Genomic DNA, 17,406 nt, shown 5'->3' with positions numbered 1-17,406 from the left:
TTTTTGCACTCTGATGGCACACAGGGGTGTCCTCCTTGTTTCTCCTGTGTGTGTCTGACACAGCTGTGCTCAGGAAACTGGATTTAAAGAGAATCATATTTGCCAATTTACATTGATCATGGGACTGAAAGGTTCTAACAAACCCTATTCTAAAATCAATTTTTTCTGACTTAAAGGGGCCCTTCTGCATTCCAATAATGAGAATAAAATACCGCATTTCACCAAAATCCTATTACAGTGTCATGAATATCCCATCTGTAAGGGTCGATCCAAGAATCGAGTTCTGTCTCAACATTTCTCATCAGAAATTACAGGTGCAGGACTCATGCAGAGAATGCTGTGTACTCGCCTAAGGCTGGTGCGGAGCGAATGCTTCGTGCCTGCCTAAGGTGGTACAGAACGAAGACTTTGCACCTGCCTGAGTTGGTACAGAACAAAGGCCTTGTGCCTGCCAATGCGGGTATGTGACGAAGGCTTTGCACCCGTTGCCCTGACACCCATTGTGAAAAACCTGCCGACCATGCCTCGGACACTCCTCCCCTGACCCTGCCAAGTGGAGATTGGCAAATCTCCACGAGAATTAAGGGGGGGCAAAGGCGGCTGGCAAGGAGGGACCAGGTGTATGGACTATCATAAAAGACAGCTTTGGAGTGGCTGAACTCCGAAGATCTTCCCCACCGAAAGATCACATCGATCTTTGCAGAGGCCAAGGAACGCCGACTGAACGGGACTCCAGGGACGCCGGACGTCTGTGGACCCGTGGTGGTAGCTATAGCCCCTTTCCTTCCCTTTCCTCCCCATCTTTTCCCAATTTTCTCTCGTTCTCTCTCTATCGCAGGCCGCTTTACAGGCCAAATTAATAAAGTTCCCCCTTGGATTGAAATTTAACTCCCTTGACTTGTTGCATTTTGTGTTTTCTTTTCCTTTTTGCACTCTGAGATCGTAGCTGGTATGAACCATCACGCGTCTGCTCATGAGTGGACCGTGACATAAATTGGCGTCACGGACAGGATCCTGAAGAGGCTGAGGGACAAAACCCCTCGAAACTCATTTTTGAGGACTCTATTGGGATTCTGGCTATCAGAACTTAGAGTGCAAAAAGAAGGGGAGTTAAATTTTTGTTTTAGTGACACCTGAGAAAGGGTAAGAGTGGCCATTGGCAAGTATCTAACTTTCTCAAGTAGATTTGAGCAGTTTTTTGTTGTTTTTGAAGTTGTTTTGTTTTAGGATTAAGAATTTGTTTCTCAAGTGAATTTTGAGCTGTTGTTGTTGCATTGTTTTTGGAGTTGTTTTGTTTCAGGATAGATTTTGAGCTGTTTTTTGTTGTTATGTTGTTTTTAGGTTGTCTGGTTTCTGAATCAGGATAGAGAGAAATGTTTCTCAAGTGGATTTGAGTTGTTTTTGTTGTTGGTTTTGTTGTTGGTTTTATTTCTGAGTCAGGATAAGGAGAAAGATGTCTGGCAAACAGGAGAAGAGAGATTCTCAGTTGGTGGATGATAAAAATGTATTATTTACATTTTTGGCTAAATATGGTGCTCGACCCTCTCCTATTGGGGAAGATTGGGCTCGAGAGAATTGGAAAAATATGCAGAGTATAGTAGATCGGATTTCTCTGCTACAGAATGAGGCTAAGGTTAAGTTTTTACTACCAGGAAAAAGCAAGACAATAGTCTGTTCTGTTTTGGGTGCCAGCTTGATCGCAGCCATTGAAGACCATCATAGGCAGCGTAGTAATGAAGGAAAAATCATAGAATCCTTAGAAAACCTGGTGCGCTGTCACCAAACAACAATTTCCAAACTGGAAAAGGAATTAGAGCACAAGGAAGAAGAAAACCATTCCTTAAGGGCTGCTCTTGAAGTAAATCACACTAATTCACAGACCACTAGTTCACAGAATATAGCATCATCAGGATCAATTAACCTGATGTATCCACAGAAGGAATTGGAACAGATGAAAAAATTTGATGAAAATCCCCCTTATTTAAGACCCTTATTCAAAACTGAATTTTCTTACCCTAATGATGAAGATACTGACCCCTACATAACCACCAAGGAAACGCCCTATTCTGCCACTAAACTAGCCAAGTTCAAAAGGGAATATGGGCATCTTATCAAAGAATCTGAAACAGAATATGTGTCTTTAACTGGGGGTGACCAAATACAATTGAGTGAAAAGGAGGCTGAGGGTTACTGGGGCCACGGAGTTTTCTTAACAACAGGTGATCACCGAGCCCCATGGTCTCCAACTCAGCGTGCTGCTTACTGGGCTGGAGGGTTAAACCCTCTGGACAGGGGAGACCCCTTGGCAATAACAGGCACAGCTGACCAATTACTAGAAAGTGTACACAAAGCTGCTTGCCTACAATTGATACATGAGAGAAAACTAATTCTTGGATGTGAATTACCAATGATGTTATCTGTTAACCCTGAAATTATGACTGCCTTAATAAGGGGACTGCCTGAATCACTCAAAACCACAGAGACAAGTCTCCAGAAGACCACAGCATCAATGAGTCCTGTGGAGCGGTCGCAGATTTTTATGTGCAGAGGTGATAATAGCAGAAATACAGGCAGTACCAGTACAGACTCTTACACAAATTCCTCTGACTTTTTAACACCAGTCCTGCCAGGTAACAGACCTCACCCTAGACCTAAAGTCTGGACATGGGGGGAGGTAACACAAGAATTAGTTGATTACAGTAGAAAATACTGTCTGATAAAGCCTCTAGAAGAGACATCAAGAGGTATCCAGCAAGTAGGAGTTAAAAATGCACTGCCCTGCCCCAGCAAAACTATGGATGCTGCCAAGGAACTGTCACAGCCTAAACCCCTTTCTGTCCAACTTGATTGGTGACGTTTAGGACTTAAAAAAGGAATTCCTAGAGATTTGATGGATGGTTTACCTTTAGAAAAATTGTGCAAACGGGTAACTCAGTGGCGTGTGACAAAACCACCTTCCTCTGTGAAAGAAAGTGCACCCGTCGCAGCTTCTGCCCCCCCTTTCGTGGATGGTGCAGACAAGACATCAAAGCAAACCTTTTTCTCCAGAACAGGGAAACTAGGATCTCCATTTCCTAGTGGTGGGCAGGGAAATGGAGAATGGATCTATGTTAAACAGCTCACCAAAACAGAAAAAGGAGATGTGTTAATAACAGCTATTGTGGGATTTTATTCTCGCAGCTTTAAGGATGCTGAGAAAAGGTATACTGCTTGGCAGAAAGGCTTGTTTATGGTAAGTCTGGCTTTCATTGAAGTCGATGCACAGATTGACCATTTCTGTGATGTGTTTTCTGTAACAGAAGAAGCCTCAAAGAACCTTTCTATCCAAGAAACGGAGAGCCTGGATATCAAAGATAAACCTGCCTCAGTCATCCGGGTGGCCCCTCCTTTTTCCCAACACCAAACAATAAATGCCTGGTTTATTGTTCCATCATTTTAATTCCCTTTTGCCTGAAAAGGGCAAGGTCTCTATTTTTTGTTTTTGCAGGAGAACCCCGTGGGACTTTAAGAATTTCTATAGAAGAAATATGAATAAAAATTGAAGACTTAAATCTGAAAATGGCCTACAAAATTTTCATTATATTGCTCATGCTTTTCTGCATTACACCTTCTTCCTATAACCAAAATAATAATGAATTGCCTTGATCTCAAGCCTTCATAGCATATTCTAGCTCTTCCAGAAATTATCCCAAAAATAACCATCCAAATTTGGCTTTAGTTGTAATGCATGATGACAAAATTTACCATTCGTCTGATTGGGTCTGGGATAAAAATGAGTGGGTTAGAACCCTACCCGGTATCATTGATGAAAAAATTCAAGTGGAATGCAGAAAAGTGGAACCTGGTTTTCAATACCATTTGTAATTGGAAACACCAGCCAACAACAAATATTATTTAAACCAGAATGGTCTCTCAAAAAGGTTGCTCCCTTTTCTCCTGGAGATGTATGTCGAAGAGACCTGACTGGTGTTTTTAGGAACTAGATTGGGGATTCTAAATAGCATTGATTCAGAGATATTATTGAATAAATTGGCTACTGCAACTTTTGATCTGACAAAAATGAAACAGCCTTTAAGAAGGCATTTTTCCTACAGAAATCCAAAAAAATAAATTGGGATAGTGCTAACAATTTTGAAAAGAACCTCCAATCTTGGTGGAAGTTGGTAAATTTTACCTATAATCATGTTAATAACACTGTTACAGCTTATACATTAACTATTCACAATGCTTCAGTATCTTTAATTTATCCTGTTTTCACATTAGGCTTGAACCACAATGGAACTATACTCTATCCTTTCGAGCACAGAGCATGGGCCCAAAAGGTGAATGATAAATGGCAAATGATAGACCTGGAAACCTGCATTGTGCGGGAACAACTGTAAAAATAACACCATCAGAACACGAGATTTTTGTTTAGACACTGACCAAAATGTTTGCCATTTTGAAATTCGTCCTGAAATTAACCCTGAAACCGTAATCATTTATATTTGCAAAGGTTGTGCATGCTTAAGAACTGTTTGTAATAATATCACAGTAAGAAATGTAATAGCTTATACCAGTAATCATACAAATATTTGTAATTTTACTGAAATCACGGTATGTGACTTCTCTTACTCAGCTCCAGTCGCTTCCCACCAAATTCGGAAATCTGATTTCACATTGATTCATATTGAGCAAGCTGCATGGCAAAAAGTAATGTAAAAATCTTTCCTATCTTGTTTCCCTTCCTTCCCTTCTCTCCCCTTCCCCCTTCCTTAGTGTTACCACCATGTGGTCCCGAAGACAACTCATCCAGAAGACACCTCATCACAAAGAAAGATAACTCACCCAGAAGACGACTCATCATGAAGAAGACAACTGGTCCTGAAGATAAATGTTGAGCCACCGGGTGGTGTAAGGGTCGATCCAAGAATCGAGTTCTGTCTCAACATTTCTCATCAGAAATTACAGGTGCAGGACTCATGCAGAGAATGCTGTGTACTCGCCTAAGGCTGGTGCGGAGCGAATGCTTCGTGCCTGCCTAAGGTGGTACAGAACGAAGACTTTGCACCTGCCTGAGTTGGTACAGAACAAAGGCCTTGTGCCTGCCAATGCGGGTATGTGACGAAGGCTTTGCACCCGTTGCCCTGACACCCATTGTGAAAAACCTGCCGACCATGCCTCGGACACTCCTCCCCTGACCCTGCCAAGTGGAGATTGGCAAATCTCCACGAGAATTAAGGGGGGGCAAAGGCGGCTGGCAAGGAGGGACCAGGTGTATGGACTATCATAAAAGACAGCTTTGGAGTGGCTGAACTCCGAAGATCTTCCCCACCGAAAGATCACATCGATCTTTGCAGAGGCCAAGGAACGCCGACTGACCGGGACTCCAGGGACGCCGGACGTCTGTGGACCCGTGGTGGTAGCTATAGCCCCTTTCCTTCCCTTTCCTCCCCATCTTTTCCCAATTTTCTCTCTCTCTCTCTCTATCGCAGGCCGCTTTACAGGCCAAATTAATAAAGTTCCCCCTTGGATTGAAATTTAACTCCCTTGACTTGTTGCATTTTGTGTTTTCTTTTCCTTTTTGCACTCTGAGATCGTAGCTGGTATGAACCATCACGCGTCTGCTCATGAGTGGACCGTGACACCATCACACTGTCAAGAGCCAGGTGGTGGTTCTGTGTGGTGTCTGCCTTATTGATGGGCAATCATCCTGCTTAAAGGTTCCGTTTGAACAAGGTCTCAGGAAGCCTGGATCTTTTCCTGGGATGCACCAAAGCCCTGTGGTTCCTCCTGAGCTGCAGCAACCCTGGTGATCCCTGTGAGTGCAGATCCCCCTCTGTACTGCACCAAGAGGGCAACTGAAGATCCTCATTATCTTTCAAGAGGTTCCCATCAGCCTACAGGACTTGGCTCAGAGGAGAGAGGTGACATGTGGCTGCTTTCCTGCAGATGCCACTGTGCACGTTCAGGAAGCAGGGCTGCAGCATTTCCTCTCAAGCACCAGATCTTTGGGTCATCTTGGTCCCATGGGTCATTTTGCTCCATGTCCCCTATCTGGTAACTTGTACCAGCAGCCCCAGGAAGCTTAGGAATTCTCATTTAATGGGCACACAGGGAGATGCCAGTCCTATCAGGAATACATAGTCATCCTTCCTTTCCAGATTTCCCAAAGATCCCAAATCAAGGCACAGGGATTTCAGCTTGGACAAACAGGGAAAGAGGAAAAGCAGAAATAAAATCTAAATCAAAACTTCTGAAAAGTTGAGGAGGATAAAAACTCTTGGGTCTAGATCCAGGAATAAATTTTACAGCTGGCACCTGTTTGCCTTCATTACAAATGAAATGCAAAGCTCTGATTACACCACAAGCTTCAAGGCTCTTAAAAGCTAACTGTGGATCAAACTTTTTCCGATGAAGCCATGTTCCACCCAGTCAAATTAGTTCCTGCTTTCTCCAGATGGTCTCTCCCTTCACTTTTCCAAACTAAAATAAGTGTGTAAAGGAATCCTTCTGGGTTATCTTCCCACCTTCCAAGGATACTGCTATTTCTTCCACTCCTTTCAGCAGGAATCAGGAAGGTAGGGCCCTGCAGCAGTACCACCTCCATTTAAAAACACCAACTAAAGCCCCAGAAATTCCACTTGAACATAGGAAAACTCTTTCTAACTAGGAGAGTGATCAAACACTGGAACAGGGTTCCCATACAGGTTGTGGAGTTTCCATCTATAGAAATGCTCAAAAGCCAACTGGACATGGTCCTGGGCAGCTGCTCCAGCTGGCCCTGCTGGTGCAATGGGGTCAGAATAAATGGTCTCAAGAGGTCCCTTCCAAACCCAACCATCCTGTAATTCATTCAACATCTCAGGGCACTGCTTTGCTGAAACTGGGGATTATGCAGCGGTTTTCACAAAAAATTATGGAATACAGAAAATCTTTACGAAGAAAGGACCCACCCTTTTAAATTTATTTAAAAAGAAAGAGAAGTAAAAAAAACTTCTCTAAATGGGTACACTGGAAGTGTGATAGCTGCACAAGTATGCCAATGCAAGGAAATGCTGGAACTACATGGCATATATTCTTATTCCTTAAATAACAAGATATATTGTGTCACTCACTTCTCCTCATAACTTATGCAGCATTCAGATGAGTGAGGCAAGATTTCTCAGCTCCACGACTTATCTGTGCCTTATCAAACCTTAATATTCTGCTAGTGTAGTATGTTCTTTCTTTCCTTCTTCCTTTTTTTCTCTTACTTCCTTCTCACTCCAATAATTTCTTTCCTTCTTTTCTTTTTCCTCCTTCCTTTCTCTTACTTCCTTCTTCTTCTTTAGAAAAACCCAATAAAATCCAACTAAAATGCTGATAAAAAGAATAAATTGACATTTTTGGAACCTATAGTTGAGATTTACAAGGCTGTCTGAAAGGTTTACACGTACAACTCCCATTTATTTACCTGGTAATTCCAACAAAAAGCCCTCTGACTCTATGGACACAACTAGAAGGAGTGGATTTCCTTCTCCCTACCCACACAAAAAACCTCTGTCTGCTTTAGGAGAGTGACGCTCCAACCTGCCTTTCTATTTATTGGTATTTTCTTGTGAATTGCAAGTATAGTCTTTTCTGTGGTGAGAGAAGATTGTGCTAAGACCACACCTGAGGCAAACTGACCACTTCTCCACATGCAAAGGTGCTACTCCACACAGCAGCAACCTGAATAGTTTGCAAAATGGGGAGGTAGATGTTATTCACTGAACCCTTTTGATATCTCAATAATAATCAACAATAATCGCAGAAGTAGTGCCAACTGCCCCCACGATGATAACTACCTTCCCCCCCTTGCTACTCACAAGCACAGATTTCCAAGTTTCCCCTGACAAAAAAGCTGTGTTTTCTACTGAGGTACACCACCCTGACACTCCAAGCATCCTTGGCCACACTCACAGACTTCCTGCAGGGCTTGCACAAATCTTCCAGCAGTGGCAAATAAAGGAAGGGAAAGAACAACACGTGGCTGCCATTTCTGCCACATAACCAGAAACCTGAGAGCTGCTTCATAGAAAACTGGACTTTTTTGGGACTGACAGACACTGTCAGACCCCACTCTTATCTGGCAGGTACGGTTGATTTGTTCTGCCCACTGCCATCACATGGGATTCCCCCTGCTCCATGGCCAGATCCTGCAGGCTCAGAGGGGTTGATGGACTAATTGCCAAGTTCCTATGCAGTGGGTTTCACCTGGAATTGGCTGGAACCAGGTGGGAAGAGACGAGAGATGCAGCAAGCAGCGTGCTGGTACCAGATAACCTGGGCCTGACAGCCTGGCTGCCACCGCCTGCCCTCAGAGAGGAGATGAGTGCGTTATCTTCCAGCTGCATGTGCCCAGCAGCTGCTCTGAGTGTTCCAAGGGGAGATTTAGGCACATGCATGCACACACACTAATTCCCATCTTCTCAATACTTTAAAACAAGTGAATTTATCTGCTCCCAAGAGCAGCAATGAAATGGGTGGAGTCCACTGTGCTGCCACACATTCCTCTTGAAGGTGTCCAACCCGCGGTCAGGATGCTTCACAGGGGTGTTCTCACAGGACTTTTCTTCAGTTGGCAGAGAACATGCATATCTCCAGGGTTTTTTCCCAAAAATCCAACGGAAGAAAAGAGAGAGGCAATTCTTCTTGGATATAAGACTCCTTTGAATCTATCCTGAGTGCAAATATATATTTGTATCTCTTGTAGTTTTTCAAGGTTTTCATACACCTGATAGGACAATATTGGCTTCCTTGAGCGTGAAGCATCATCACAAAAACCATAGACTCTTCTCTCACCTCCTCTCACCCTCTAGAGCCTAGCATACCTCACACCTTCACTGACCCATGCTGTGTATATCTGACATAGAGCACTAAAACCTTTATTTCTTCCCCTCCTTCCCTCCCTCCCTTCCTCCCTTTGTCCCTCCCTTTCACATATCATCCTCAACCTGAAAAACACTCAGCCTCAAAAGGCACAAAAGCACAGGACATTTTGCTCAAATGCAGAGCCCTCACTCTACACTCCTCCCTTCCCCAAAGCCTCACCTAAAATAAAGCAGGAGATATCCCAGCTCCTCACTTCTCGCTTCCTGCCCTCATTGCTTCATGCCTGCAAGGGTATGGTTTCTAATATTGTGTACAACATCTGCTTTAAACTAAAAAAGCAGCGAGAAACCTCATGCATTGCTGGCTTTTAGACAGAACTTATCTGCAAATAAAACAGACAATGTGCCTCGGTGCCCATTTGGGGTCTTTTGTTTCACGGCTGATTATTTAATTTCAAGTGCCCTGAGTGTCTCAGGCATTTACCACAAATGAATGAAGATGCAGCTCCTGTGTGTCAGGAATACACAAGCTCAATTCAACAGAATACAATGAGTGAAGGTCATGAACAAGCAGGGGGATAAGCAGAGGCACGAGTGGGTGGTTAAAGGCAGATCATTATTACTCAGCAAGGCCTGGACATAAAATAATGGCTTCTGTTCAGTCTGTTTTGGAGGGGCTTTATTAGCTCTTTCTCTCCCCATAGGAAAAAGAGTAAGGATGAGTTCACCTGGCTGATCTGACTGAGATTTAGCAAGTATTTTCCTGAACAAGCTTGGGGATGGTGCAGCAGGCAGTGAAGAGGGGACCCGTGGACAATGAAAAGGTTAAGGGGAACATCCATGCTGTCACACAGTCCCTTGAGGCATCCAAGGACAAAACTCAACTGCCCTTGACTCTACACAGCACTCTGGGATGGCGAGAGGAAAAGTCAAAGCACAGATGTCTAAGCCCAGACCCCAGTGTCTGCTGCAATCAGAGTGCTGCAGAGAGGAGCAGGCAGGGCAAAGGTTGTGGGACTTGCAAACTGAGGGCAAGGAGCTGGAGCTGCTGAATTTGACTTGGTCTGGCAATCAAAATCCATTCATAGCAATGGAAATACTTCCACCCTTTCCATAGGTGCTGAGGAAGACCTGCATCAGTCCTGCAGCTCAGTGTGAATGTCCTTTATGACCTGATTTTGCACAAGGCTGCAGATGAGTCAGGTGTGTCCAGTTCACCTCTTGTGGTGTGGCATAGCCCATGCTTTCTGAATAACCCATGGTCTGCAACCACAGGCATTTGCCAAGCAAACAGGTTTCCTACTTAACTGTGTTTACTTTTTCTGAATCTCTGAGGCTATTTTGCTGTGAATGTTACAGCTTCCAATAGTACATTTTGGTCCTTATCAGATAAAAAAAGAAAAGAGAAAAAAGAAATAATTTTAAAACCATTTTTGTCTAAATTTGACTGCCACTCAAAATCCTCAACTCAAAAAGTCTCTGGCAGAGCACTAGAAAAGCTATAAGCTGCAGAGCTTCATTATTTAGTTTTCGCAATCTCTAGATGTATTATTTAACTTCTTGGCAATAATGTCAGGGACATAATCCAATAGAAATGCAGAGAAACAAAAGAACCCAAAATTTCAGAACAGCTCAAAATGGTTTTCAGTGCTTTCTTTATAGAAAGTGGAGCTAAAAAAAAAAAAAAAAAAAAGAAAGAAGGAAGACAGAAAGGAGGCATAATATTATCAGTGTAGAGATGACACAGCAGGCATACACTTAAGGAGGCAAATCTAGAACTCCCTTCCAGCAGGAAATCTTTATCTGCTGGAGCCAAAGGAAAACTCCCCCAACTGCTGCTTGTCCATGATTCAACAACACTCACCCACTCACCTGCTTGCCAGGTTAAAAGCTACAATTCTCAAAGACAAATTTATAGAGTGACCAATCTCATTTACATGCCCCACTGCTCAGCTTCCCCAGGGCAAGATAAATTTCTCTTCACAGGTGTCCATGAGGCTGACTTACCCAGAATGCATGTCCCCATGGGTGAGATATCCTGAACATAAACCACCCATTCCCAGCACACTCCCTGGTTGTGTTTGCCATCTGAGTCCCACTTGTACTTTGCCTCAGATCTCTCTAGTATTCGTTTGTTCTTGCTGCAAGATCATCGGGGTAGGAATGTTGCTCTATTTTATAGAGGTAAAATGCCCACAAGGAATAACAAGAAGAAGGAGAATCAATGTTTATAGTTTACAAGGTGCCTTGAAATTCTGAGATTAAAGGTCCTTTTTGCTGTTGTTCCAAAGTACACTCTTAAACAAATAACCTGCTGTTCTCAGCTACCAGGATGCATCCCTTTTCCTACATTATTATTATTACTCTAAAAATGTTAAATGGCCCTTCATTTTCTTCAAGGATCAAAAGAGTTTATGACAAATACCAATTTGTTCCTGACTCTGAGGAGCAAACTGAAGAAACCGAGTACACACAAGTGCATGGCTGAGACACAAAAATAGATGCCCCTGATCCCATCCATCCACACTGCCTTCGCTCTGAAATGCACTTTATCACTACACTCACTGCACAAGGAGCATGCATTAAAGGTGGGATGGCAAAGACTTTGAAAGTGCAAAGAACAAGACTGATTGGAGAAGGGGTGAGAGGATTTGCTGCAAGGGTGAAACACTGCAGAGCAGATGATGCCAACAAGCAAGGATTTCTCTGACAGGCAGCATGTCTGCATTCTCCTAGTCATGCTGAAGGGGAGGGGGGACATTTCCCTGGCTGATGCTCAGTAGCTCAGAGGTTATATATTTACAACATTTTTTATATTCTCAGACCTTTAAGATCATAAAGTATGCTCTGTACGGTACAGCATTACAGTTAGATGTCTTGGGTTTTACAGGGAGGTGTTTAGGAATAAAAACCCCTCCCCACATGCTGAGCAAGTCCAAAGCGACCTGTCTACTCAACAAGAAAAGCTCTGTAAAATGCAGCACAGTCATTTGATATCAGAAGGTTCAAAGAGGTGGCAGAAGACCACATTTAACTTTAATACAATATTAAGAGTAGCCAGCTTTTTGTGAAGCTTTTAACAACAATGGAGCTGCAGGGCAGTGCCTGTCCCAGCACTAACAGTGAGTCTCATGTAGATTTTTGCCAGTTCAGAACTCTTCACATATTTGGTCCCCATACTACACATTAGTGGGGCACAGAGACCACTGCAAAAATGAAATTGTATTATAAACCTCAAACTGTCTGAAACCTTCCTGGGATTAGTTTTGGATACCAAATGCAATCTGGGTTCATGGGGTTGTCATTTGAATGCAAAAGAAGAGAGCTTCAAATAACATCTTTCTCACTGGTGCTGGTGGGATGGTGGAAGAGGATTTATTTGAAAACTAGGCAAAAATTCTTATTGAAATCTTAGACAGTTGAGAAACGTTCATCAGGATCCGAATGGTTTAGCAGTCTGGTGTACTAGATTGCTCTCCAGACACCAGTCCAGCTCAAGCCTTGTGAACAAAAAGTGGAAACAAATTCCAAGCCCTAATATGCAGAAACCAATCTACAGAGCCTTCCAGAGCATCCATGGAGGGCAAGGCCAGGCCTCCAGCTCAAGCCTTCTGCCTGCAAGATGCCATAAAAGTAAGAGAGGAAAAGGGAAGTGATGAGGCTGCTCATTAGTTCCCAGCCTGCAGGCACAGAATGTACCTGGGGAGCAGCTACCTGCCAGGTACTGCAGGATGGTCCAGGAACTCATGCAGTGTGCTGCCCCACAACCATAGGGGACAAACCATAGGGGGCAAAGGCCAGGAGGTCATGGAACTGCAGGAAACTGTGGGAAATGGTGCACGACCACAGCAGTCCTTTCTGCCTGGCAGCACAACAATCACCCATACTTATTAACTAACCCATGGCTGAAGGGGAGAGGTGGTGGCTGAAGCAAAATTGTCACCTGATGATGCCCAGAAGGGTGTGGATTCAGACCTGCTAGGGGTGCATGCTGTGCCAGGTTTGTGGGGTACCAGCCCCCTAAAACTCACAGAGGACTGCAGTGGGGAGCAGGGTACTTAAATAGGGAGCTGCCTTGCCTGTGAGCAAGATCCCTGAAGGATAGGGTGGCAGAGAAAGCTGCAGGTGGAGAAAGTGCCTAAAAAACCCCTCCATACCTGCCTCACCCTCCAGGGACTCACAGGAGCCTCTGAACAAGGACAGGGGGACTGTGGCAGTGCCAGGTCCCAGGGCACAGCTCCCAGGGCTGTGCAGGTCATCTGGGCAGGCAGTAGCAGGTTCCCTCTGCCTGGCCCAGGGGAGGTGACAGGGCGCTGCTCCCAGCCCTCGCTCCGCGACGCAAATGCCACGGGAAGCGATGCCGCGCATCCCCATTTGTCACCGCGGCCGGCATTAACAGAATGTTTAAAAGTCATGATGTCATCGCTATTAATCAGGGCCCTGCTGGGCCACGCTCCAGTGCTGCATATTAATCACCAGCGGCCCCGGGACTCGCTTATCTGGAGAGGCTAAGTTTAGATCCATAAAACATGATTTATTTTTAAAAGTAGCATTATTAAAGATGAGCTACAGCCTTGTTCACACTCCCGCTGGAGTCTCCCTTAGGAAAAGGTTGGTATTTTGGAGTTGGTACAGAAACCGTCCTTATTATTTTGAGCTTGAGAAAGCTGTCAGGTGTGATACTGGCCTCTGAATGTCTTGGACTTCTCCCCTACAAAGAGGAGCCATCCCAGTGCCCCCAGCAGAGTCACGCACACAGACTCAACTTGCAGAAAAAAATCCCATTAGAGTCACTTTGGACTACATATGGGACAGGGCTAATGCCTCAGCAAGGAGAGCTGCTGATGTCAAAAGGCAGGTTAGATGCAGATCTGAATGTACCCACGGTGGTAACAAATGCCAGTGTCACACACCACATGCCTGGTTATGGCCTTTACTAACAGGTGAGCCCACTGAATACTCACCTATAACCAACATCTAGCATATTAAATTATTTTTTGTGTTCTTCAAAGTGCTCCTGTTGGATCAACGCTGTGATTGATCCACACAAATGAATTCATAAAAGCCTGCCTGCACTCAAATTTATACGAGTTTACCTCTCGTGACTTTAACAATCACTTCATCTCTGGTTCAATGCACACAAAGGAACTGTATCAGTTGAATAAAATCATTTTCTAAAATGGTCTGCTAAATTTGATTTGACTCCTTACTCAACTGCTTGTAATTTGGATTAAAGAGGTTCTGGTGCCAGTTTGGTGTGCACAGGTGACATAGACGTGAAGTTCCCCAACCCAAATCAAGAGACTCCACCAATCTGCTCCAGCAGTTAACTAACTATTTCTAAGCCAACCTAGTTAAAACCAGTGCAAATTCCAAGTGCAGGGTTAAACCAAGAGGTCTGGCAGACAGAGAGCGGAACGCCTCCCTGGGACAAAGCAAAGGACATTCATTTAATCTGCAAGGGAAGACTTCCTGCTTTATCACCCCCAAGAACCCTCACCAATAGTCACAGGCCTGTCTGAAAGGAACCATGGGGTAATACCACATGGCTGCAGGAGCCATACTTGGAGCTGTGTCATCACCACACTGCCTGGTCCCACTGGGCTAGCTGTCATCGAGGGAGAAGGGCCAAGACCAGCCCTACTCTTTGGTGACAACTGCCTGAACCCTCATGTCCCATTGGCACTGTTCTGCTGCTGTCACCACCATGGCGGGTGAGTGCTGAGTCATTTGACAGCTTCACTGCTCCCAAGCAAGCAGCAAAGCTTCTAGACCTGCCTCCTCAGCCACACCATCGCCTCGGGCAGGGCTGTGCAGTGAAGCTCATCCAAATGAGCACGGGGCCTCTTACTCATATGCAGAGAGAGAGAGACGTAACAGGGCAATCAGTCATGTTGATAAGCTTTGGGATCCCATCTGACAGCAGCAGGGGACTCAGCAGACCACAATGGTCATCAGAGCGCTTAAATATGAAACTGTTTGCCTATTCAGTGTCATCTCAAAGGAGCCAAAGTTTGGCCTGCTAGGCTATAGCCAGTGGAAAAACACCTCCCTCACAGCTAAGCTCTTTCAACCCTACCTCTCCCTTTTGGGTCAAGCTTTTGATAAACATGGACTCACACACAGCTCTTTCCCATTGCCTGCCTCTGAATTCCCCAAGTCTGGAGACTTTGACTGCCCACATTGCATTTCAGAATGAGCCCTCTGAATGAGCCAGAGGCTCACACTACTACTCTGCTACTGCAGAGAGCTCCTGCAGCCATGTGTGCTGAGAGCAGGGCCAAGGAAAGGGATGAAGACTCATGGAACGTCCTAAATGCTCATGGATGCATCCTAAATCAAGGTTAAGTTGCAGTTGCCTGTTACCTGTAATCTAATGTAATGAATCTAGACACTGCAGATAACAAGCACAATTACCGTGGCATTTACCAGCACATCCCTCTGGGAGGCAGGACCATAACATCTCAGAATTTCTGGAGCTGATCTCACCTTGGAGGGCTTGCCCTGGCTGACACAGTTATGATTTTCAGCAGTCTTTTCAAAGTTCAAACTAGGGAAGTGGGGACATTAAATTTAAATAGGTGTCTTGAGCTTTTTGGCTTTTGCCTCTTTTCTTTTGGGTTCATTATCTTTTGTTATACAAAGCAAACAATGCAAAGTATGGGAGAGAAATCTGCAAGGAAACAAAGTCCAAACCTAAAAAGTCCAAAGTAAGATTGAATGTCTACCCCAGACAGGCTGGCCCTGGCAGAGTGACACAAACAGAAGCAATGGCAGAGATGTTTCTCAGGTAAAAGAAACAGGACGAGCACTTTCCTTACCAGGTTTGATTAGAAAGCTCTCAAATGGGGCAAATACAGGGCTTTGACTCAGCTTTCCCACCAGAAACCACCAAATGAACATCAGTGCTTACATCCCTTTCTACATGTTATCAGCAGGGATGCTCTCTGGGGAGAGCTGTATGAAGGAGTAATTCCAAAAGAAGGCAGTCTTTCCACCATCCACTCCTGCACATCTCCTCTTTCCCATTCAAATTCCCTGGGAACCATGCTATTTAAATCTCTATTTTACTATAGTTGGCTTGTCATGTTCCTCTGCTCATTAGGCTGGCAGCGCAAGCTCAGCAGCATTTGCACTTCAGCATGAGAATTTCTGCTGTGAGGTACGACTGTCATCCACTTGCCTGGACATGTTGTTCCTAAAAATAGCCTTATCCTTGTTTTCTCTCTCTCTAAAATAACACAGTCTCTCTACCTTCTGAACCTTGATCACCAAAATCCCTCCTCATATCCTCACAACCACTCCCTTAGTCTCCTCTCCTCTACACAAATTATTACTGCTTAAGTTCTTCCTTGCCAAGCCAGCAGCCCACCTCAAACTTTCCAATGAGTTGCTTCCTCCTCAGGCTCCTGAAGGTCAGATGATGAGAAACACTTACTCCACACCTGTATTGGGTTTCCTGTGATGAACAGCTTAACCACAGACTGTCACTGACATTGAATGGTCACAGCTGGCTGAGGAACCAGATAACATGTAAGCTGGGTGTCATGACCCCCTAGCAGTATTCCCTACTCATTACTAGAATGTGCCTACTAGAGAAAATGCCACTTCTGACAGACCCAAAGAACTTATTTTGTCTGGAGCAGACTCATCCTGCAACTCAGAGAAGAAACAATTACAACAGCTCCTCATATTCAGGGATCTCAGCGTAAGGCATAGGCAACCTGGGGCTGTTTGTATGCCTATACCAACAGAGAAGCCACGATAAACAATGCAGAACTGCAGCAGCGTGGATGTCACCTTCCTGCCCTCCTCATCTCATCTGTGTAGACTCCACTACTTTCCACACCCACAATGCCTCAAACACATCTACCAGACAGAAAAAGGTAGAAGCAGATGAGAGGCTCAGCATGGGGGAGAGGCTTTCTGAGTTCAAGATGCCTCCTGCGGCTATGCCCTACTGCCGGTTCCCTCCATGTCTTGGACAATCCAAGCAAATCAGAAAGATTGCATGAACTCACACTGCTATAAGGGGGAATTGGGACTTCATTATCTTGTGGAATTGATGATGAAATGCAGTATCTCTGCACATCCCAGGGCTCCTGAGCACAGTACAAACCAAAGTCTTGCTAACTGTTTATTATTAAGATCTAAAAATCCGTCGTGTGTCTTTGTAACTCCTTTTCTCAATTGATGAGAGGAGGGCCCCGAGGGAAGAAGAAACATTTTGCAGGAAAGAAGCTTTTAACATCAGAAGGCAGGAAACCAAACAGTGCTCCTTGTGCCTCTGCCTTGCATGCCAGGTGCCACATTTTCCTGTGCAAGCAGGCTGGATGGAGCACAGTGCCTGGCTGGCCCCGGGTGGAAAGGGAGAAAACACGCTATACTGAACATGTTGGGCACTGTTTTCTTATCACCTGGCATCCAGAACTGTAATTTCTAAATCTGGGCAAAGCAACTCCCAAACAATCTCTTTCTGATTTGGTAATGATTTAAATACTCAATGCAAGCACAAATAGCTACAGCCAGTGTAAGCGAACTGAAAATCTTGCCCGTGCAAACTCTTCGAGAA

General features: G+C 44.6%; 2 protein-coding genes across 3 annotated transcripts in view; one reads left to right on the top strand and one right to left on the bottom strand.

Annotated features, from left to right (window-relative positions):
- The window catches only part of LSAMP (limbic system associated membrane protein), a 1,003,974-nt gene that overhangs the window by 775,105 nt on the left and 211,463 nt on the right, over nt 1-17,406 (bottom strand). The window lies entirely within an intron of this gene.
- LOC146445274 (uncharacterized) lies at nt 1,046-2,854 on the top strand. Its single transcript, XM_085083315.1, has 2 exons — nt 1,046-2,526; nt 2,581-2,854. Exons 1-2 carry the CDS (start codon nt 1,454-1,456, stop codon nt 2,852-2,854), a joined length of 1,347 nt encoding a protein of 448 aa, XP_084939441.1. The 5' UTR covers nt 1,046-1,453.

This window comes from Lichenostomus cassidix, chromosome 1 (genome assembly GCF_008360975.1).
Source record: "Lichenostomus cassidix isolate B80296 chromosome 1, HeHo_3.0, whole genome shotgun sequence".
Lineage (NCBI taxonomy): Eukaryota > Metazoa > Chordata > Aves > Passeriformes > Meliphagidae > Lichenostomus > Lichenostomus cassidix.
The sequence above is the reverse complement of the archived record's forward strand: the minus strand, read 5'-3'. Positions and strand labels throughout refer to the sequence as shown.